This window comes from Dermacentor variabilis, unplaced genomic scaffold (assembly GCF_050947875.1).
Source record: "Dermacentor variabilis isolate Ectoservices unplaced genomic scaffold, ASM5094787v1 scaffold_15, whole genome shotgun sequence".
In the NCBI taxonomy this organism is placed as follows: Eukaryota; Metazoa; Arthropoda; class Arachnida; order Ixodida; family Ixodidae; genus Dermacentor; species Dermacentor variabilis.
The window spans coordinates 8,044,843-8,060,414 of NW_027460313.1; the positions used below are offsets into that span (position 1 = coordinate 8,044,843).

The 15,572-nt window shown below is 43.3% G+C and overlaps 1 protein-coding gene across 1 annotated transcript in view; it reads left to right on the forward strand.

Moving 5' to 3' along the window:
- Positions 1-15,359, forward strand: part of LOC142568002 (ankyrin repeat and SOCS box protein 8-like) — a 40,308-nt gene extending 24,949 nt beyond the window's left edge. Inside the window, exon 3 of the mRNA XM_075678094.1 lies at positions 12,355-15,359. Coding sequence (XP_075534209.1) covers positions 12,355-12,741 — 387 coding nt within the window. The 3' untranslated portion in view covers positions 12,742-15,359. The remainder of the gene's footprint in view (positions 1-12,354) is intronic.
- Positions 15,360-15,572: the final 213 nt, after the last annotated feature.

Consider the following 15,572-nt stretch of genomic DNA (forward strand, 5'->3'; position numbering starts at 1 on the left):
TGTGACACCGTTCAAGCGAGAATAATGTTCAACCAGGCCGACCCAAATTCTAGCAAAACATTTCAAAGCATAAATAAAATGCTGCCCGCTGACTTTTGCCCATTTGATGGCACTTGACTTCTGCAGCCAATGCCAGAAATTTGGTGTGCACATGCAGAGGAAATTTTCATCCCATAGCTATTTGTTTGTTGACAGACTGTGTAGCCAGTGTTGATATAGTCAGTGCCACGGTTAAAGCAATGTCATGTAGCACATGCTGAGAAAGAGTATTAAAAGCACTGACCATTTGTAACAGCTTGAATGAGCACAAAAGTGCACACACAAAATATATTCAGCACCTGTATTCAGAAAGCACCGGGCCAAAAAAAATGAAAAAAGGAAGAAAAAAAGATGCCCTTTGGCAAACATCTTGATATGGGCAAGTTGGTTCATACGTTATGAAAAAAAGTGGTAGCGCAAGGAAGCCAGGACAAGTAAACACAACCCTCGTCCTGTGAGGTGTCCTGCATCTGCTTGTCTTGGTTTCCTATATTACGATAGCAATTGCATAGACACTCCAGCCACAACTGCAGTGTCGGCATCATGTTCCATGTGTTTATGTTCTCCTCGCTACCTGCAGCCAGCTTCAGGCAGCTTGAGAAAGAGAACTATGATAATAGTGATTGCACCATGCAATGAGACCCCCCCCATTTCTCACGACCGAAAGTCTGTCTCAGGTTACGGCATCCTTGAACATAGATTCTAGCACAACAACCCCCCCCCCCCCCCTCCCACAGGTCATTTGAAGCAATGGAAGGCTAGGAAACAGGGAGCGACACGTGCCAGGCCAATTGTTTAGGGGAAAGCAGTTAAGAGGATGCTTTAGTTCAGGGGCTCCTATCTAAATATACATAGGAACAAAGGAATTGTTTTTCTCATCAACCGCTGCACCGATTTTGATGAGGTTTGTTGCATTTGAAAAAAAAAAAGGAAGTCTAGTGACTGTAGCAAGCAGATTTACCATTCAGGCTGTCGATTTATTTGCAACAATTGTTGAAAATTCAAACATTTTTTAAAGCCCAAGTATAACATTTACAACTCTGTAACTCGGTAATAAAGAACTATATCCCACTTCTGTAAACTGCGCGTAATAATACATCCAAAGTGGACAAAATTGATGCGTTATGCACTGCTCTATAATACACCACTAGTAGTTTAGCTTATGAGTAGGCCTCTTCCAAAGCCCTTGTAAACATCACAACAATTCCACATAATCCGTAAATTCATATATCAAATTTGTCCACTTTAGCTGCTCTATAACAGATGCAGTTTACAGAACTGTGATATCATGTTTTGTGCACAGTTACGTATTTGTAAACTTACTGCTTTTTTTTTTGCCAGTTTTTGGGAGTTATTGAATATTACAAGCCCCAAGTGAAGGTTCTATTTGCTAGAGTGACTAAAATTCAATTGTCTCTCCCAAATGCAACAAATTTCACTCAATTTCAAGGGAAATCGGAGATCGTCCCAAGTTAAAGCTTCCTCTTAGGGCGAGAAGGCTAATGCCTTGATGCGCATTTTCTCTCCTCATGCCAAGTGTCGGATGTCATGTGATCTTCCGAGTTTTGGAGGCATAGCGCAGGGAAATGTTAAAGGGAGCTGCAGCACAGAATGTTTGCCTGCAAAATGGGCCTGCATGACAGTGTGCTTCTTCCTAGTTTCATTTTGTTAGTAAGCAAGTGTCTACTCTAATTTGTACTGCCTGTGAAACCACCAGTCTTACTTCGTGTAATGCCTGCCTTGCTATCTCTGTCAGTGCTTGGCTCTTCGGGCAAAACTGCGACTTTTTTCGCTAGTATGCGATTGGGCAGCCAACCCTACTGCTTACTCATAAATTCTTGTTCACAATACCACACCATTCTTGATTGAAGAATACCTGTTGCCTTGTACTCGCAGACAAATTTTTGTGTCAATAAAGGGCAAAGCATGCATAAGCAAAAGCGCTTCTGAAGAAAGTGCCTCATTTTTATACACGTTAGTTTAAGCTGGGGAAGAGAAAACATAACGACCTTATCTTCAACAGCTAAATGTTGCAAAACAAACCACAGAGTGTTAAAGTTGACTTATTTTGCGGCTTTTCCCTTCTGCCTCTGAGCAAACGCATAACTGTCGCACGTGGAATCTATGTTGATTCAGTGTTCCAAGAAACCAAAAGCACTGTCAAATGCTGTCAAAGTGCTTGGTGCCGTAACCCACGTGCAGAAGCTCTGCCCCCGGTAGCTTTGTCTTCATTGCCGCAGGAAGTTGTCCACGAGTATGGTGCATGTGGATTGTAGCGTGTTATGCTCATGCTGACATTGAACAGCGCATGCTGTTTGTAAGATTCACAGGGTGGTTAAACAAATGTTTTAGTAATAAGTACAAATTGAACATGCAAGAATTTCAAGATGCTAAAAGTAAAGAAGGGAACATAAAAGGTGTATTAAAAATGATTCGGAATATGGTAAACACACTGCATGCTTAACCAATAACTGCAGGCACACAAGGTGATGTTCACACCACCTCTCCCAGTTAGTTGTAATAAAGTCAACTGGTGTTGGAGGACACCTTTAAATTTTGGGAAAGCTCCTTCAGACAGCTGCCTTCTGCCACTTGCACTCATGCCGGTGGCCACAAAGGTTGGCATGGTAAGGAACTAGATCTTCTTGCGGACTGAAACTGTACACAATTGCAGGCTTCACCTTTCAGTTACAAAATGTGTCATAAATGAATGGTACACTGCTAAGATTTATGCAAAGACAATAAAACACTTGCACTTCTTTTTGTGGTTCATATCCATGTTATTATTCTCTTTATGTAAGTTCTACCTGCAAACAGTATTTAATGTTGCTCATTAGGTTAAGATGTGTGTGGGTTTTTTTTTTTTTTTTGGCTCTCATGTTCTGTTAACTTTTGCAGTCCACAAGACTCAGCATCTTACATTTGGCAATAAAGCTCCCTGAATGGACATATTTCTCAGTAATTTACTTTGTTTTACATCAGTAAATCTTTTCTTGCTATGACCTCAGATTTTACATTTAGAGCAGCTAGCCCAATGTGCACTTCTGATTGTGCCGAGCATCCTGTAGAAATTGTGGCAAACACCAAATCACAGTACAAATGGATATGTTGATATTTGGATTGTTTCCCATTGAAGCTTGTAAGCATTACATTTGCCATTCTGCAATTTAGTGTATCGTTTTGGTGATGTTTGATGCGTTTTAGCAAGCATTTAGCAAGTTAAAAATAAACTCCGATAGCAACAAAATTGCTATAAAGCAATTTTGTTGCTATCGGAGTTTATTTTTAACTTCCCAGCTAATATCTGTAATTCAGAGCCTGTTTCAGTATATCATGGACATTTTTTGCATTATTGTCCCTTTCTCCAGAAAACCCGATATAATCATCATCACTTTTCTTTTAGTAAAGGGATGCATACCTTCATGCGACTTGTCAAAAACCTATTATGTGAATCATGAGTTTTAGAAGTAGTAATTCTGACTGTGATCAAGCCACTTTCTCTTTTTTCTTCTTCTTCTCCTTCTAATGCTAGCCAGTTTCTTGCCACACTTAAAGGGCCCCTCACCAGGTCTGGCCATTTTGAGCTGACAAGCGTCGTGCATGCAGTGCGCACTAATGATCATGTCTGCCAAGTATTACATTGCTACACGCGCCACAAGAAGAGCTGGAATTTCAAACTGAATGCCGTTCGCCCTTCTCCTCACGGGCGCCGCGCTCCATGCCGGAGGGGTGATGTACACGTGCTAGTGCGCCTACGTACACGTGTTTACACTGTGACATTGCTCATGGTGACATGTGACTTCGAGAATTATTCAAGGCAACATCTGTTATCTGTGTTGCTTCAACAGATGAATTAAAGCTTACAGAAATAATGAATGTACAAACCAAACATCTGCACGTTTTTGTTTTACTTCACACCGCAGCAAGAGAGATGTACTTCCGTTTTGGTTGCATATTCCCACGTGGTGCAGTCGCATGCGCTGACACCGAAACTATGCCATTTTCTACCATGTTCCAGTGCACAATCATGCTCTGTGATCCGTTTGTGTCTGCCTCAATGTTTGTGTAGCACTGACTTGTACCGCTAGTCAGGTGTCCTCGTGCACAGCACACAATCATGCGGTGCGTGAAACGACACAATCACAACAGCTCATGTGCAACACCGTCAGTGGAAGTGCGCCGTGCATCACAAAAGCGAGGAGCACAAAAAAAAAATGAAGGCAGTGCTCGTGACGTATGCGTGACGCGATCCTCAAAGTCCGGTATGGGAGAACGCATGGAAGGAATTTCACTTGCGAAGGTTAGAGAGGACAAGTAGAGAGAGTGTCTCTCTTTGCAGTGGCGCTCTCCACCTGAAATCATGGGTTTGCAGCACTGAAATATTTCTATCTCGGCTATTAATGAACCAATTTTAAAAATTATTGCAGCTGAACGCTCTTTGAGGGCACGTAACAACTTCCAGCATATAACCAAAATTTTCTATGGGGCCTGGTCAAGGGCCCTTTAAAGGAGCACTGTCATGACATTTTAGACTTTTCTTTTTTTTAACGCGATAGCGTTAAGGAGCTCGTGTCGCAGAAAAGCCGGTGTCGTCGGCGTCGGTGTCGGCGTCCGCGGCGTTGGCCGTGAGCGATAAATCATGGCAGGCACTTCATAAATAAAAAGCAACTTCCAAGATGGGCTGGGTGGGAATCGAACCAGGGTCTCCGGAGTGTGAGACGGAGACGTTACCACTGAGCCACGAGTTCGATGCTTCAAAGCGGTACAAAAGCGCCTCTAGTGAACGCGGTGTTGCCTTAGAAACGAGCTGTTTCTAAGGCTCAGGCATGCGTCGCTTGCTCAGGCGCACATTTTGTTGTCGCGCCGAACGCTGCGTTGCTCGACGCTCACCGCGTCCGATGCGGGGCGCGTAGTCGCTGCGCCGTAGCCCATTGTCTTACACCCCTTGGCGGGTCGACGGGAACGCTGTCGCGTTCCACTCTTGAAGGCGAAGCTTAAGCGTCCTCCAATTTTTTGTGTGTGTGTGTGTGTGTGTGTGTGTGTGTGTGTGTGTGTGTGTGTGTGTGTGTGTGCGTGTGTGTGTGTGTCTGTGTCTGTGTGTGTTAAAAGAAGATCCAAACTTTTTAAACCCTAAAAAGAATGTAATGGCTAGCATCAGGGGGCCCTAAATAGTTTTCTGTAATAGCCTTTTTTTCTATGAACCATTTTCACTTTTGGTACCCAGGAGGTGAATCTGTCATGACACACTGGCTCACTTTATTCCTGTGATCGCTACGGCTGCCACACACGAGCATGGGCAAAAGAAGAATGCGTGCAGCACTCTCATGCTAATGTAAATGCCATGAGATTCGACATTGAGTCTACCCTTAATGCAAACTTAAAATAATTTATAAGCGTTTCCTGGCTTTCGTACCTGCTAAGTATCATATGTTTATGTGCAAAAAGTGCATAATACAGTTTCTACTATTCCTAAAATATGTTGGCACTCTTTTTTTTTTAAATGCAACCACACTGCCATGCCCTCCTCTCTGCCTGCCAGGAAGATTTCCTGCATTTCACCACCCTTAGTTCATAGCCATAGCCATGCAACATGAATGATGATATAAGTAGTTTTAGCCATAGGAAATATTTATAATGAGCATCTGCGCAAAGTGATTCCACCATGTGCACTTAATTGTAGAAATTTAAGGTGGAAAAAATTCGAGGATACCTAAGCACTTCTTATGAGTTGTGAATGCAAAAGCATTAATGTCCATTTGAATGCCGCTGAGCAGTTCTTCGAGTTATGAACTCCTCATGGGCAAGCAAGTACGTTGAGACGTTTAGTGCATTTTGATTTGGCTTTTATCAAGGCACACTTTAAACACAGGCGAGAGCTTGTGCAGACAAGGAACACACGGATGACACAGACTTCCGAGAGCGAGGTTGATGTGGCATTGTGGCAATGCCTTATCCCCTCACGCAAAACCTCGCGCACTACTGCGGCAGCATGTGTTCCCTTTCGCCAGCTTTGCTCCGTTGAGGCACACTTATGATGTGGCGTCACAGACAATGGGACATCATCATCATCATCAGCCTGGTTACACCCACTGCAGGGCAAAGGCCTCTTCTACAATTCTCCAACTACCCGGGTCATGTGCCAATTGGGGCCATGTTGTCCCTGCAAACTTCTTAATCTCATCCGCCCACCTAACTTTCTGCCGCCCCCTGCTACACTTCCCTTCCCTTGGAATCCAGTCCGTAACCCTTAATGACCATCGGTTATCTTCCCTCCTCATTACATATCCTGCCCATGCCCATTTCTTTTTCTTGATTTCAACTAAGATGTCATTAACTCGCATTTGTTCCCTCACCCAATCTGCTTTTTCCTTATCTCTTAACGTTACACCCATCATTCTTCTTTCCGTAGCTTGTTGCGTCGTCCTCAATTTGAGTAGAACCCTTTTCGTAAGCCTCCAGGTTTCCGCCCTGTACGTGGGTACTGGTAAAACACAGCTGTTATACACTTTTCTCTTGACGGATAATGGCAACCTGCTGTTCATGAGCTGGGAATGCCTGCCAAACGCACCCCAGCCCATTCTTATTCTTCTGATTATGTCAGTCTCATGATCCGGATCCGCAGACACTACCTGTTCTAAGTAGATGTATTTCCTTACCACTTCTAGTGCCTCGCTACCTATCGTAAACTGCTGTTCTCTTCCGAAACTGTTAAACATTACTTAAGTTTTCTGCAGAATAATTTTTAGGCCCACCCTTCTGCTTTGCATATCCAGGTCAGTGAGCATGCATTGAAATTGGTCCCTTGAGTTACTAAGCAAGGCAATATCATCAGCGAATCGCAGGTTACTGAGGTATTCTCCATTAACTCTTATCCCCAATTCTTCCCAATCCAGGTTTCAATACCTCCTGTAAGGATGCTGTGAATAGCATAGGAGAGATCGTATCTCCCTGCCTGACACCTTTCTTTATTAGGATGTTGTTGCTTTCTTTATGGAGGACTACGGTGGTTGTGGAGCTGCTATATATCTCTTTCATTATTTTTACATACGGCTCGTCTACACCCTGATTCTTTAATGCCTCCATGACTGCCGAGGTTTTGACTGAATCAAACGCTTTCTCGTAATCAGTGAAAGCTATATATAAGGGTTGGTTATATTCTGCACATTTCTCTATCACCTGATTGATAGCGTGAATATGGTCTATTGTTGAGTAGCCTTTACGGAATCCTGCCTGGTCCTTTGGTTGACAGAAGTCTAAGGTGTTCCTGATTCTATTTTCGATTGCCTTAGTAAATACTTTTTAGGCTACGGACAGTAAGCTGATCAGTCTATAATTTTTCAAGTCTGTGGCCTCCCCTTTCTTATGTATTAGGATTATGTTAGCATTCTTCCAAGATTCCGGTATGCTCGAAGTCATGAGGCATTGCATATACAGGGTGGTCAGTTTTTCTAGAACAATCTGCCCACCATCCTTCAACAAATCTGCTGTTACCTGATCCTCCCCAGCTGCTTTCTCCTTTTACATAGCTACCAAGGCGTTCTTTACTTCTTCCGGCGTTACTTGTGGGATTTCAAATTGCTCTAGACTTTTCTCTCTTCCATTATCGTCGTGGGTGCTACTCGTACTGTATAAATCTCTATAGAAATCTTCAGCCACTTGAACTATCTCATCCATATTAGTAACGATATTGCCGGCTTTGTCTCTTAATGCATACATCTGATTCTTGCCTATTCCTAGTTTCTTCTACACTGCTTTTAGGCTTCCTCCGTTCCTGAGAGCATGTTCATTTTTATCCATAATATACTTCCTTATGTCAGCTGTATTACGCTTGTTGATTAACTTGAAAAGTTCTACCAGTTCTATTCTAGCTGTAGGGTTAGATGCTTTCATACATAGGCGTTTCTTGATCAGATCTTTCGTCTCCTGCGATAGCTTGCTGGCATCCTGTCTAACGGAGTTACCACCGACTTCTATTGCACACTCCTTAATGATGCCCATAAGATTACCGTTCATATCTTCAACACTAAGGTCCTCTTCTTGAGTTAAAGCTGAATACCTGTTTTGTAGCTTGATCCGGAATTCCTCTATTTTCCCTCTTACCGCTAACTCATTGATCGGCTTCTTATGTACGAGTTTCTTCCGTTCCCTCCTCAAGTCTAGGCTAATTCGAGTTCTTACCATCCTATGGTTACTGCAGCGCACCTTGCCGAGCACGTCCAATGGGACACTAGGTGCCATTTCGCTGCTACAGACAACAGACTTTTTCGCTCATTGGGCCGTTTGACGCCGTCGCATCAAAAGTAGTCAGAAACACAATGTTCACAAGACGAGTCAAGGCTGGATTGACCAGCAGCCTCGTACCATTGTCTTTTTGCTTGTGTTCATTGTTCTTTTTGTCACTTTTTACCTTTCTGTTATGTACCAACTGGCCCAACTCTCAAACCTGTACCTTAAATGTAGGGCTACATGGAGTATGGTCGGCGATAAGACATCTAACGATGCACTTGTCACTAATGCACGAATTTCAATTAATTCATCTTATTTTAAGAAATTGCCGTTTTGAAATTTTTGCTAGAAACAGAAAAAACTACAAATCAGCACGGGGCACAATTTGAAGGATTACTAACACATTTCTAAGTTGTAAAAACTCTACGACACTTGTGCATGCCCACTTGTGACGCTTGTGCATATCCGCGTGCTAGTCCTTGTTTGTCAACGTGCTTAAACAATCCTCAGTATGCCTTACCAACAAGGCCAAATATCAGTGCTCTGAGACATTCTTCTTGTACCTGAAAGCATTGCACTTAGCTGGTATGAAAGTTGGGAAATTATTGTAAGTTGATACTAAAGATGGTCTCAAAATACAAGACATGGTTTCATCAACATTACAATGGCATCCTGGGATAGAACAAAATTTGCCATCAGTGTGTTGCAATCAGGCTAGATACAATTGCATTGCCCAAAACAAAAACAAAAAATAAATAAACAAGAGTGCCGAGTTCATTTTTTTCTGGCTGCACTCGCATTTGGCAGCCACAGCAATCACTTGTGGCAAAGAGCCAGCGTATCACGACGTCATTTCCTTTCACTTTATTTTGTGTTCACTTACTGGCAAGGTCTGAGTACAGAAAATGTGACAGAAAAGCCAGTGACTGTGAGCCTGGCAGAGGCTTCTCATCCGCATGCAGTCCAGCAAGTGGAAGCTGCACAACACCCGCCGTGGTGGCATAGTGGCTGCGGCACTGCGCTGCTAAGCCAGAGGACACGACATCAAATCCAGGCCCCAGCTGCATTTCGACAGGGACAAAATCTAAAAACACTCGGGCACCCTGCATTAGGTGCACGTTAATGAAGACCAGCTAGTGAAAATTAATTTAGAGCCCCCCACTACGGTGTGCCTCATAATCATATTGTGGTTTGGCACGTAAAGTCCCAGAATTTAATTAAAATACATACCAAAATGAGCATACGTGATGCTTCTACTTTCTGGATACCCAAACTGAAAGTGGTTCTTAGAAATAAAGTATTCCAGTAAACTATTTAGGTTGATCTGGCACTTAATAGAATTTGCTTTTTTCTTTTGGTTTAAAGGGTTTGCACCTTCATTTAATGCAAAAATAAATAAACTACAAGAAGAAAATTTTGACGGTACTTCTGTCCAGTGTGAAGTCCTCCGAGTGATGGAGGGGTCAGCAGTGTCACCTACTGTTCGATTCTAATGGTGAAATCATCAGTGGGTTGGTGCATCACTACTTTAGTGTGCAAGCTTTGGATTTTCTCTTGGCCTGCACGTTTTTACTAAAAAACTTCTTCCTGCCCTTAAAGGACAGGTTGTCTGAAAGACTGTGATCGTGCTGCACGTCTCTTTTGCACCATTTGTTGCACTCCCCACCTTTCCTCTTTTTCTGTGCTCCTCCATCATCCAATTTTTAGTTGTGAAGGGCACGTGACATACCCTGCACAAGAGAGAGGGTAGCCACTTGGCAACCACTTCTCTTGTGCAGGGTAACCGGCTTATACCCCGTATGATGTTGACTCCGGTCGGCAACCCTGCATGAGGGCGAGGCTACACAAGTGGCAGCTGCCTTTCTTCTCGTGCCAGGTAGCCATCTGGATTTCTTGTGATTAACTCCTTTGCCTTTGCTTAGTTCTTCTGCTTTCACTTGGTTCTCAGAACGCTCACTTTCATAGCAAGAAGTGCACAAACTGAAGTGCCCAACATTTTCACGTGGATGCCAAATCATTATTCCAAAAATGGTCACTGATGTGCTTCTTCATGCTATCGTGATTACAAGTAAATGCAAACGGGTAAAGATTTTATCAGAGGATGCTTTTCATCTTCACTCGTTCACACCGGGCGGAGTGCATGTGTGCGCCAGCCTTGGAATCCTGAAGGTACCCATAATGGCAGTGTAAAATGTGAACTCTCAGTGGCCATTCAAACCAAGAACTGAACTGTTGCCTGTCTGCAAGCTCCAGTGGCCACATTGAGATAGGCCTTTCAAGGAACAAACGGAGCTTGTGGATTGTGGCAGTCACTTTCAGTGGTTGTGTGAAGCACTGTGGTGGCACAGTAATAATGCGAATGAATGGCCACCAATGGTGCCCCTGAAGTTACAACAGTGTCTGTTTCAAGCATATTAGGCATGAAATGTTTATGTGTGGCATGAATCGTGTTCCAGGCAAATTTTCTTGGGGCATTACTTAATATTGCAGTTTTTGCAGAACTTCACCTTAAAACAGACTGCCTTTGGTTATCCATAAGAACACTGGCTGAGTAAGAAAGTGAACACCTTTAACTTCTTGACTTGGGCACTCTGCCAACTGAGCTTTATGCTTATCAGCAACAGCATGCAATCAGAGGATCTTTTGTTGTCAGCAGAACACGGAGCACATGATACAGGAGTTTGCACTTTCTGGATGATGTCGCAAGTCCTAGATACAATCTATTTACCATGCATCCATTATCACTAGAGATTCAAAGATTAGGGTATTGATTGAATTGTACAAGTGTCTTGATGACAAAGAGAATGTAGTATGTGAAACTGCGAGCTTACAATTAATTCCTTATCAATTTCTGTAGGTGTACACACTAAAAGTATTTTGCACCCTCTGGGGTTTATCTTGTTCCCAAACAAATTTGCTATTTGCTGTTCATGATCTCAAAGTACTGAGAGCTCAGCATCAAATAAGATGCATGCAAGATAGATAACGATTATTGTTGGGAGACAATACAAGCCTCAAAAGGTTCGAATTTCTTTTATTTAGGGTGTAGAGAAGGTTAAAAATTTGGGTGGCCAAAGGAGGGGGAAGTGAACTTTCTATAAGTCGTAAACAAGGGCATTGATGGCAGGAAAAAAGCATATTGCATTGAGAAGAAAGACAGCACTGATGGGAGCAAGTGAGCTGTGGAACTTTACAATAAACGAATAGGGCATTACGTAAACACTGCTGTCATTCATGATCAGGCTGTAGGCTTGCTCAAACGGCAGAGAGTTGTTGATTCTAAGTTGCAACCTGAGACCCACGTGCAGCTGCCATTGTTGCCATCTGGAAAGCAACCGAAGCCTGTGGGACACATTCAAATAGTGCGCTCAGCGATTCCCACAAAACCACAGCTGTGTTGCAACATTTGCCATGTGCCTGTGGACATGATGCAGAAGGAAAAGTTAAATATGTAGATTACAGCTGACGAAAAAAATAAGAAAAATTATGCTTAAGCCAATTTTCTTCTGTTGTGAGCTGCCATTATTTTTGTCTGTGTACTAACTTGAGTTGTTGCATAATCACGGCATACTTTTAGCATACAGTTGTTGCACATCTCACTGATAATGTACAAGTTCATTGTGGCATCAGCTTAGCTGCTGACACTTCTCTTGATGACCCATACGTAAGCCTTCGCTGATTGCGTGCGAGAAAATCAGTTACACTGGGTCAGATCATTGGGACAGTTTCCAGTGACATTACTGCCCTTAGTTTCTCAGCATTCTGAATAACCAGAGATGTAGTACTATTAATAGCAAGTTCAGAACCTTTGGGATGTGAAAATATTGCCAGTGCTATCAACCATGAGGAATTATTTTTAAAATTTTTCAGGCATGCAAGGGCATATTTGGCATTAAGAGAAACCAGGAAGTGGTCCTAACAGTTGTCATCACGCTGGTATATAATGCAGCAAAACCTACATATTTGAAGCATAATTGAAGAGAGTGAAAGAGAAGGCACACTTTAAGTGCTCACAAAGCACATGTTTTAGAGGTAGCGTGCTGAGATCTGTAAACCTAACAGCCTCTGTTAATTTTCACTTGGGTCCAGGGCAACTACCCATCGGTGCGTGTCCTCCTCGAGCACAATGCATCGCCAGATCTGCGTAACTACAGCGGCATGGTGCCGCTGGCCCGTATCGCCGTGCTCCTTGCTGCAGGGCTTGAGTCTTCCGATGATGAGAGCGCTTTCGAACTTCTGCTGCGTGGAATGGGACATGTCGAGTTGAGAGACCGTGACGGGGAGCTGCCAGCCGTGCTGGCACGAGACAACAAGCTGCGGACACGGCTTCTCGCTGTCTGTTGCTCACCACGGTCATTGATGCAGCTTGGGCGACGTGCTGTGCGATGCTACCTTGGCGCGCAGCACTTGCCAACCGTCGTGCCTCTGCTGCCAATACCAGTGCGACTACAAAGGTTCCTTCTGCTGGAATTCTAATTAGCCCTCGTGTTGCGTGTCTGTCGGGTGCTTGTGCCTGCCAACGAACAAGTGTTTAGCCGCAACTCCCACACAGAAGTTTGGTTTGTAGCAGCAGGTGCCAAAAGTTCTCACGCAGGGTGTAAGAACGCCAAGTATATGTGCACTTTGTTGGGCAAGGGAAGCAATTGGCCCGACATAACCAGCACAAAAGCTTGGCATCACCTCATCACAACAGCCTAGGCCAGAGGAAACAGTCTTGAGATACACTGCACCACCATGTTTTAATGAAATCTATTTTGTGTTTTTGCATTAGTTGCATGTCCAGAACTCAGTTTCTACCTGGTTGTCCAATTAGTCAGTCTAACCAACTCGCTGACTTTTCTGTCACAGGTGAGGTGGACCAAATGACACTTTGTTGAATGGTACTTGAATTATAGTGAAGTGGCTAATGTGTACACCACTGTAAGCAATATCAAGCGCATACTGCAATTCCCATGCTGTTTGTGCTTGCAACAGGATTGAAGAATGCACTTGCAGCTCCCTCTTACTGTTCCTGGTGAGTGAGGGTTAGGTGAATCAGCCTGTGCACAGGTTGCATCCTCAGTGTTATGTTTCTTACCCAATGGGATTTCACTAGTGGATTGCTGATTCAGTAAAGTTTTGTTTTAAATTGTGAATGTGCTTCACATGAGAAATCAAACATACCGTATAGACCCATGTAAAGGCTGCACCCCCACCTTGACCGTTACAATTTTGGCTAAAAAGTTCAGTTCCACATAAGGGCTGCACCTTGTCAGAATTATGAAAAAAAAAGTGTGAACCTCACACCATTTTATACGGTATCACCCGTCACAGCTCTGCAAGTGTGCAGTAAGGAATTATTGGAACGCATGGGAAATTGCCAGCATGTTCTGTACACCATTGCAGCGTTAGCTGTATCTGATATGTATGGCCAGTGTTGGGCAGCCATGATCCCTGCTATCTTTGTTGCAAGTTTTCTATCTTGTAATCAATGATGGCTTGAGTGACACTGCATGGCATCTACAACTGCGTACTGGCAGCTACATCACCAGCACAGGGGGCAAAAGTGTTGTGCCACGCTCAGAATGACTCAGCTGGTCACACCTCTGGCATAAGACTAGCACTGAGTTGTACACAGTTGCCTACTATATTCTGAAGCCGCGAAGTTCGCTTCTACAATCGGTAGTCTGCCATCGTCTGATGGCCTTATGGAGAGCCAGGGCTTTTTCATGTGTACAGCACATTAAATTGCCGAGACTTTCATGTCAATATCGACAGAGCACCTGTGAAGTTGCACAGGTAGCACGATATTACTCAGGTTGCCTGTGACAAGGGCATATAATAATGCACAGGATGTGCCAACTGTGATCACAGTCAAGCGCAGGCATATTTTTTTGTGACAAGTTGTGCTAGGGCTCTGCAGAGTTGTGCAGCATGAAAATTTGGCCACTGAGCGCATGCTCCACTTACTTTTAGCTTTACCTGTACTAGACATCAGCAGTGCAGTTTTAATCAGGCATATTTGTTTGGTGTCAGTAATGTTTCATTTAGAGAGAGCTACAAAGACTCTTTGTAGTGAAAGTAGTTTCATGAAAGTTGCCCCTTCATTTGCTGTACTGAGAAATGTTAAAAAGGAACTTGAACAATTGCATTAAGCCCCTGCATGAAGTTCGTTAGGTATACAGTTTATTCAGGAATGTGGCAATGCACAATAAGTTTATTTGGAAGAAAACTCGCCTAAATAAAATTGAGTAGGCCTTCTTTTATAACCATTGTTTAACTCCCAGGCACGTAAGAGCTACTTGTATTTATACTTCCTTGGCAGTAATTCAAAACACTATTCTCCAGCTGTTATCTTGTTCACGGTACTCCAGTTATAGTGGTGCAGTCCCTGAACAAGTGCTTTAAGTGTAGCCAATTCAAAAAGACATACTATTCACCTGATTATGATATACACTGTGGCTGGTTGTGCACCAAAAGTTTCAGTCTAGCATACATCCCACTTAAATAAATCAGTGACCAGCTCTAACTTCTGTTCATCTGAAACGTTTTTATGGGTGTATTTCTTTTTTAGCAAAGTGAAGCAGTTCCAGTTCTTATGTTAGCCATGCTTTCCTAGAGTTATGGCATCATTGAAGGCGACAGAAGTATTGAGGCTCTTACCAAATTGCGAGATTATGTCTGTGATAGCAGTCCTCGTCTGATTCTGGTGTCACTGAATTGTGCGAGGGGGCTGTGCCTCCCAGTCCAAAGAAAGGATGTGTGTCTCTTTGTCATTTTTCACTAAAGGCATTGAAAGTCCCCTGTTAGCATGGAGCGCAGGGTCATTAACCCATGTTTTTTTAAGGACTGCCTTTTTTGCTAGTGGTGGCAGTAAGTCTGTGTATGTAACTGTAAACTGTGGTGTAATGGCAACACCGAGCACAGAACTTGTTTTCTAACTCTCCTTCGGCGACAGACTTACCAAATCAGTTTTCATGTGCAGTTTGTTCTGAGGGCTCTTTCTCTCTCGTGCAATATGGAGCATGTCATGCATTATCTGCATCAAAAGTTCCTACGAGGCTGTGGGAAAAAGCTGAATTTCAACTAAATCAATAAATCAATAAAACACTGCATTGGTTGCACATACTAGTACTGTGGACTGGTTCCAGACTTATTATACAAGTCTAGGCTTTGCAGAGGTACAGCTTTGTTGTAAAATCTTCAGCCTATGCACTTTTAGTGCCAACAGTATGGTATTGGTTCAGGTTGTGCCAAAATGTCGTTTCTCCAGTGATTGCCGATATACTGGCCAGTCCCATTGCAGCATTTCCCAGATTGTGCAAGGT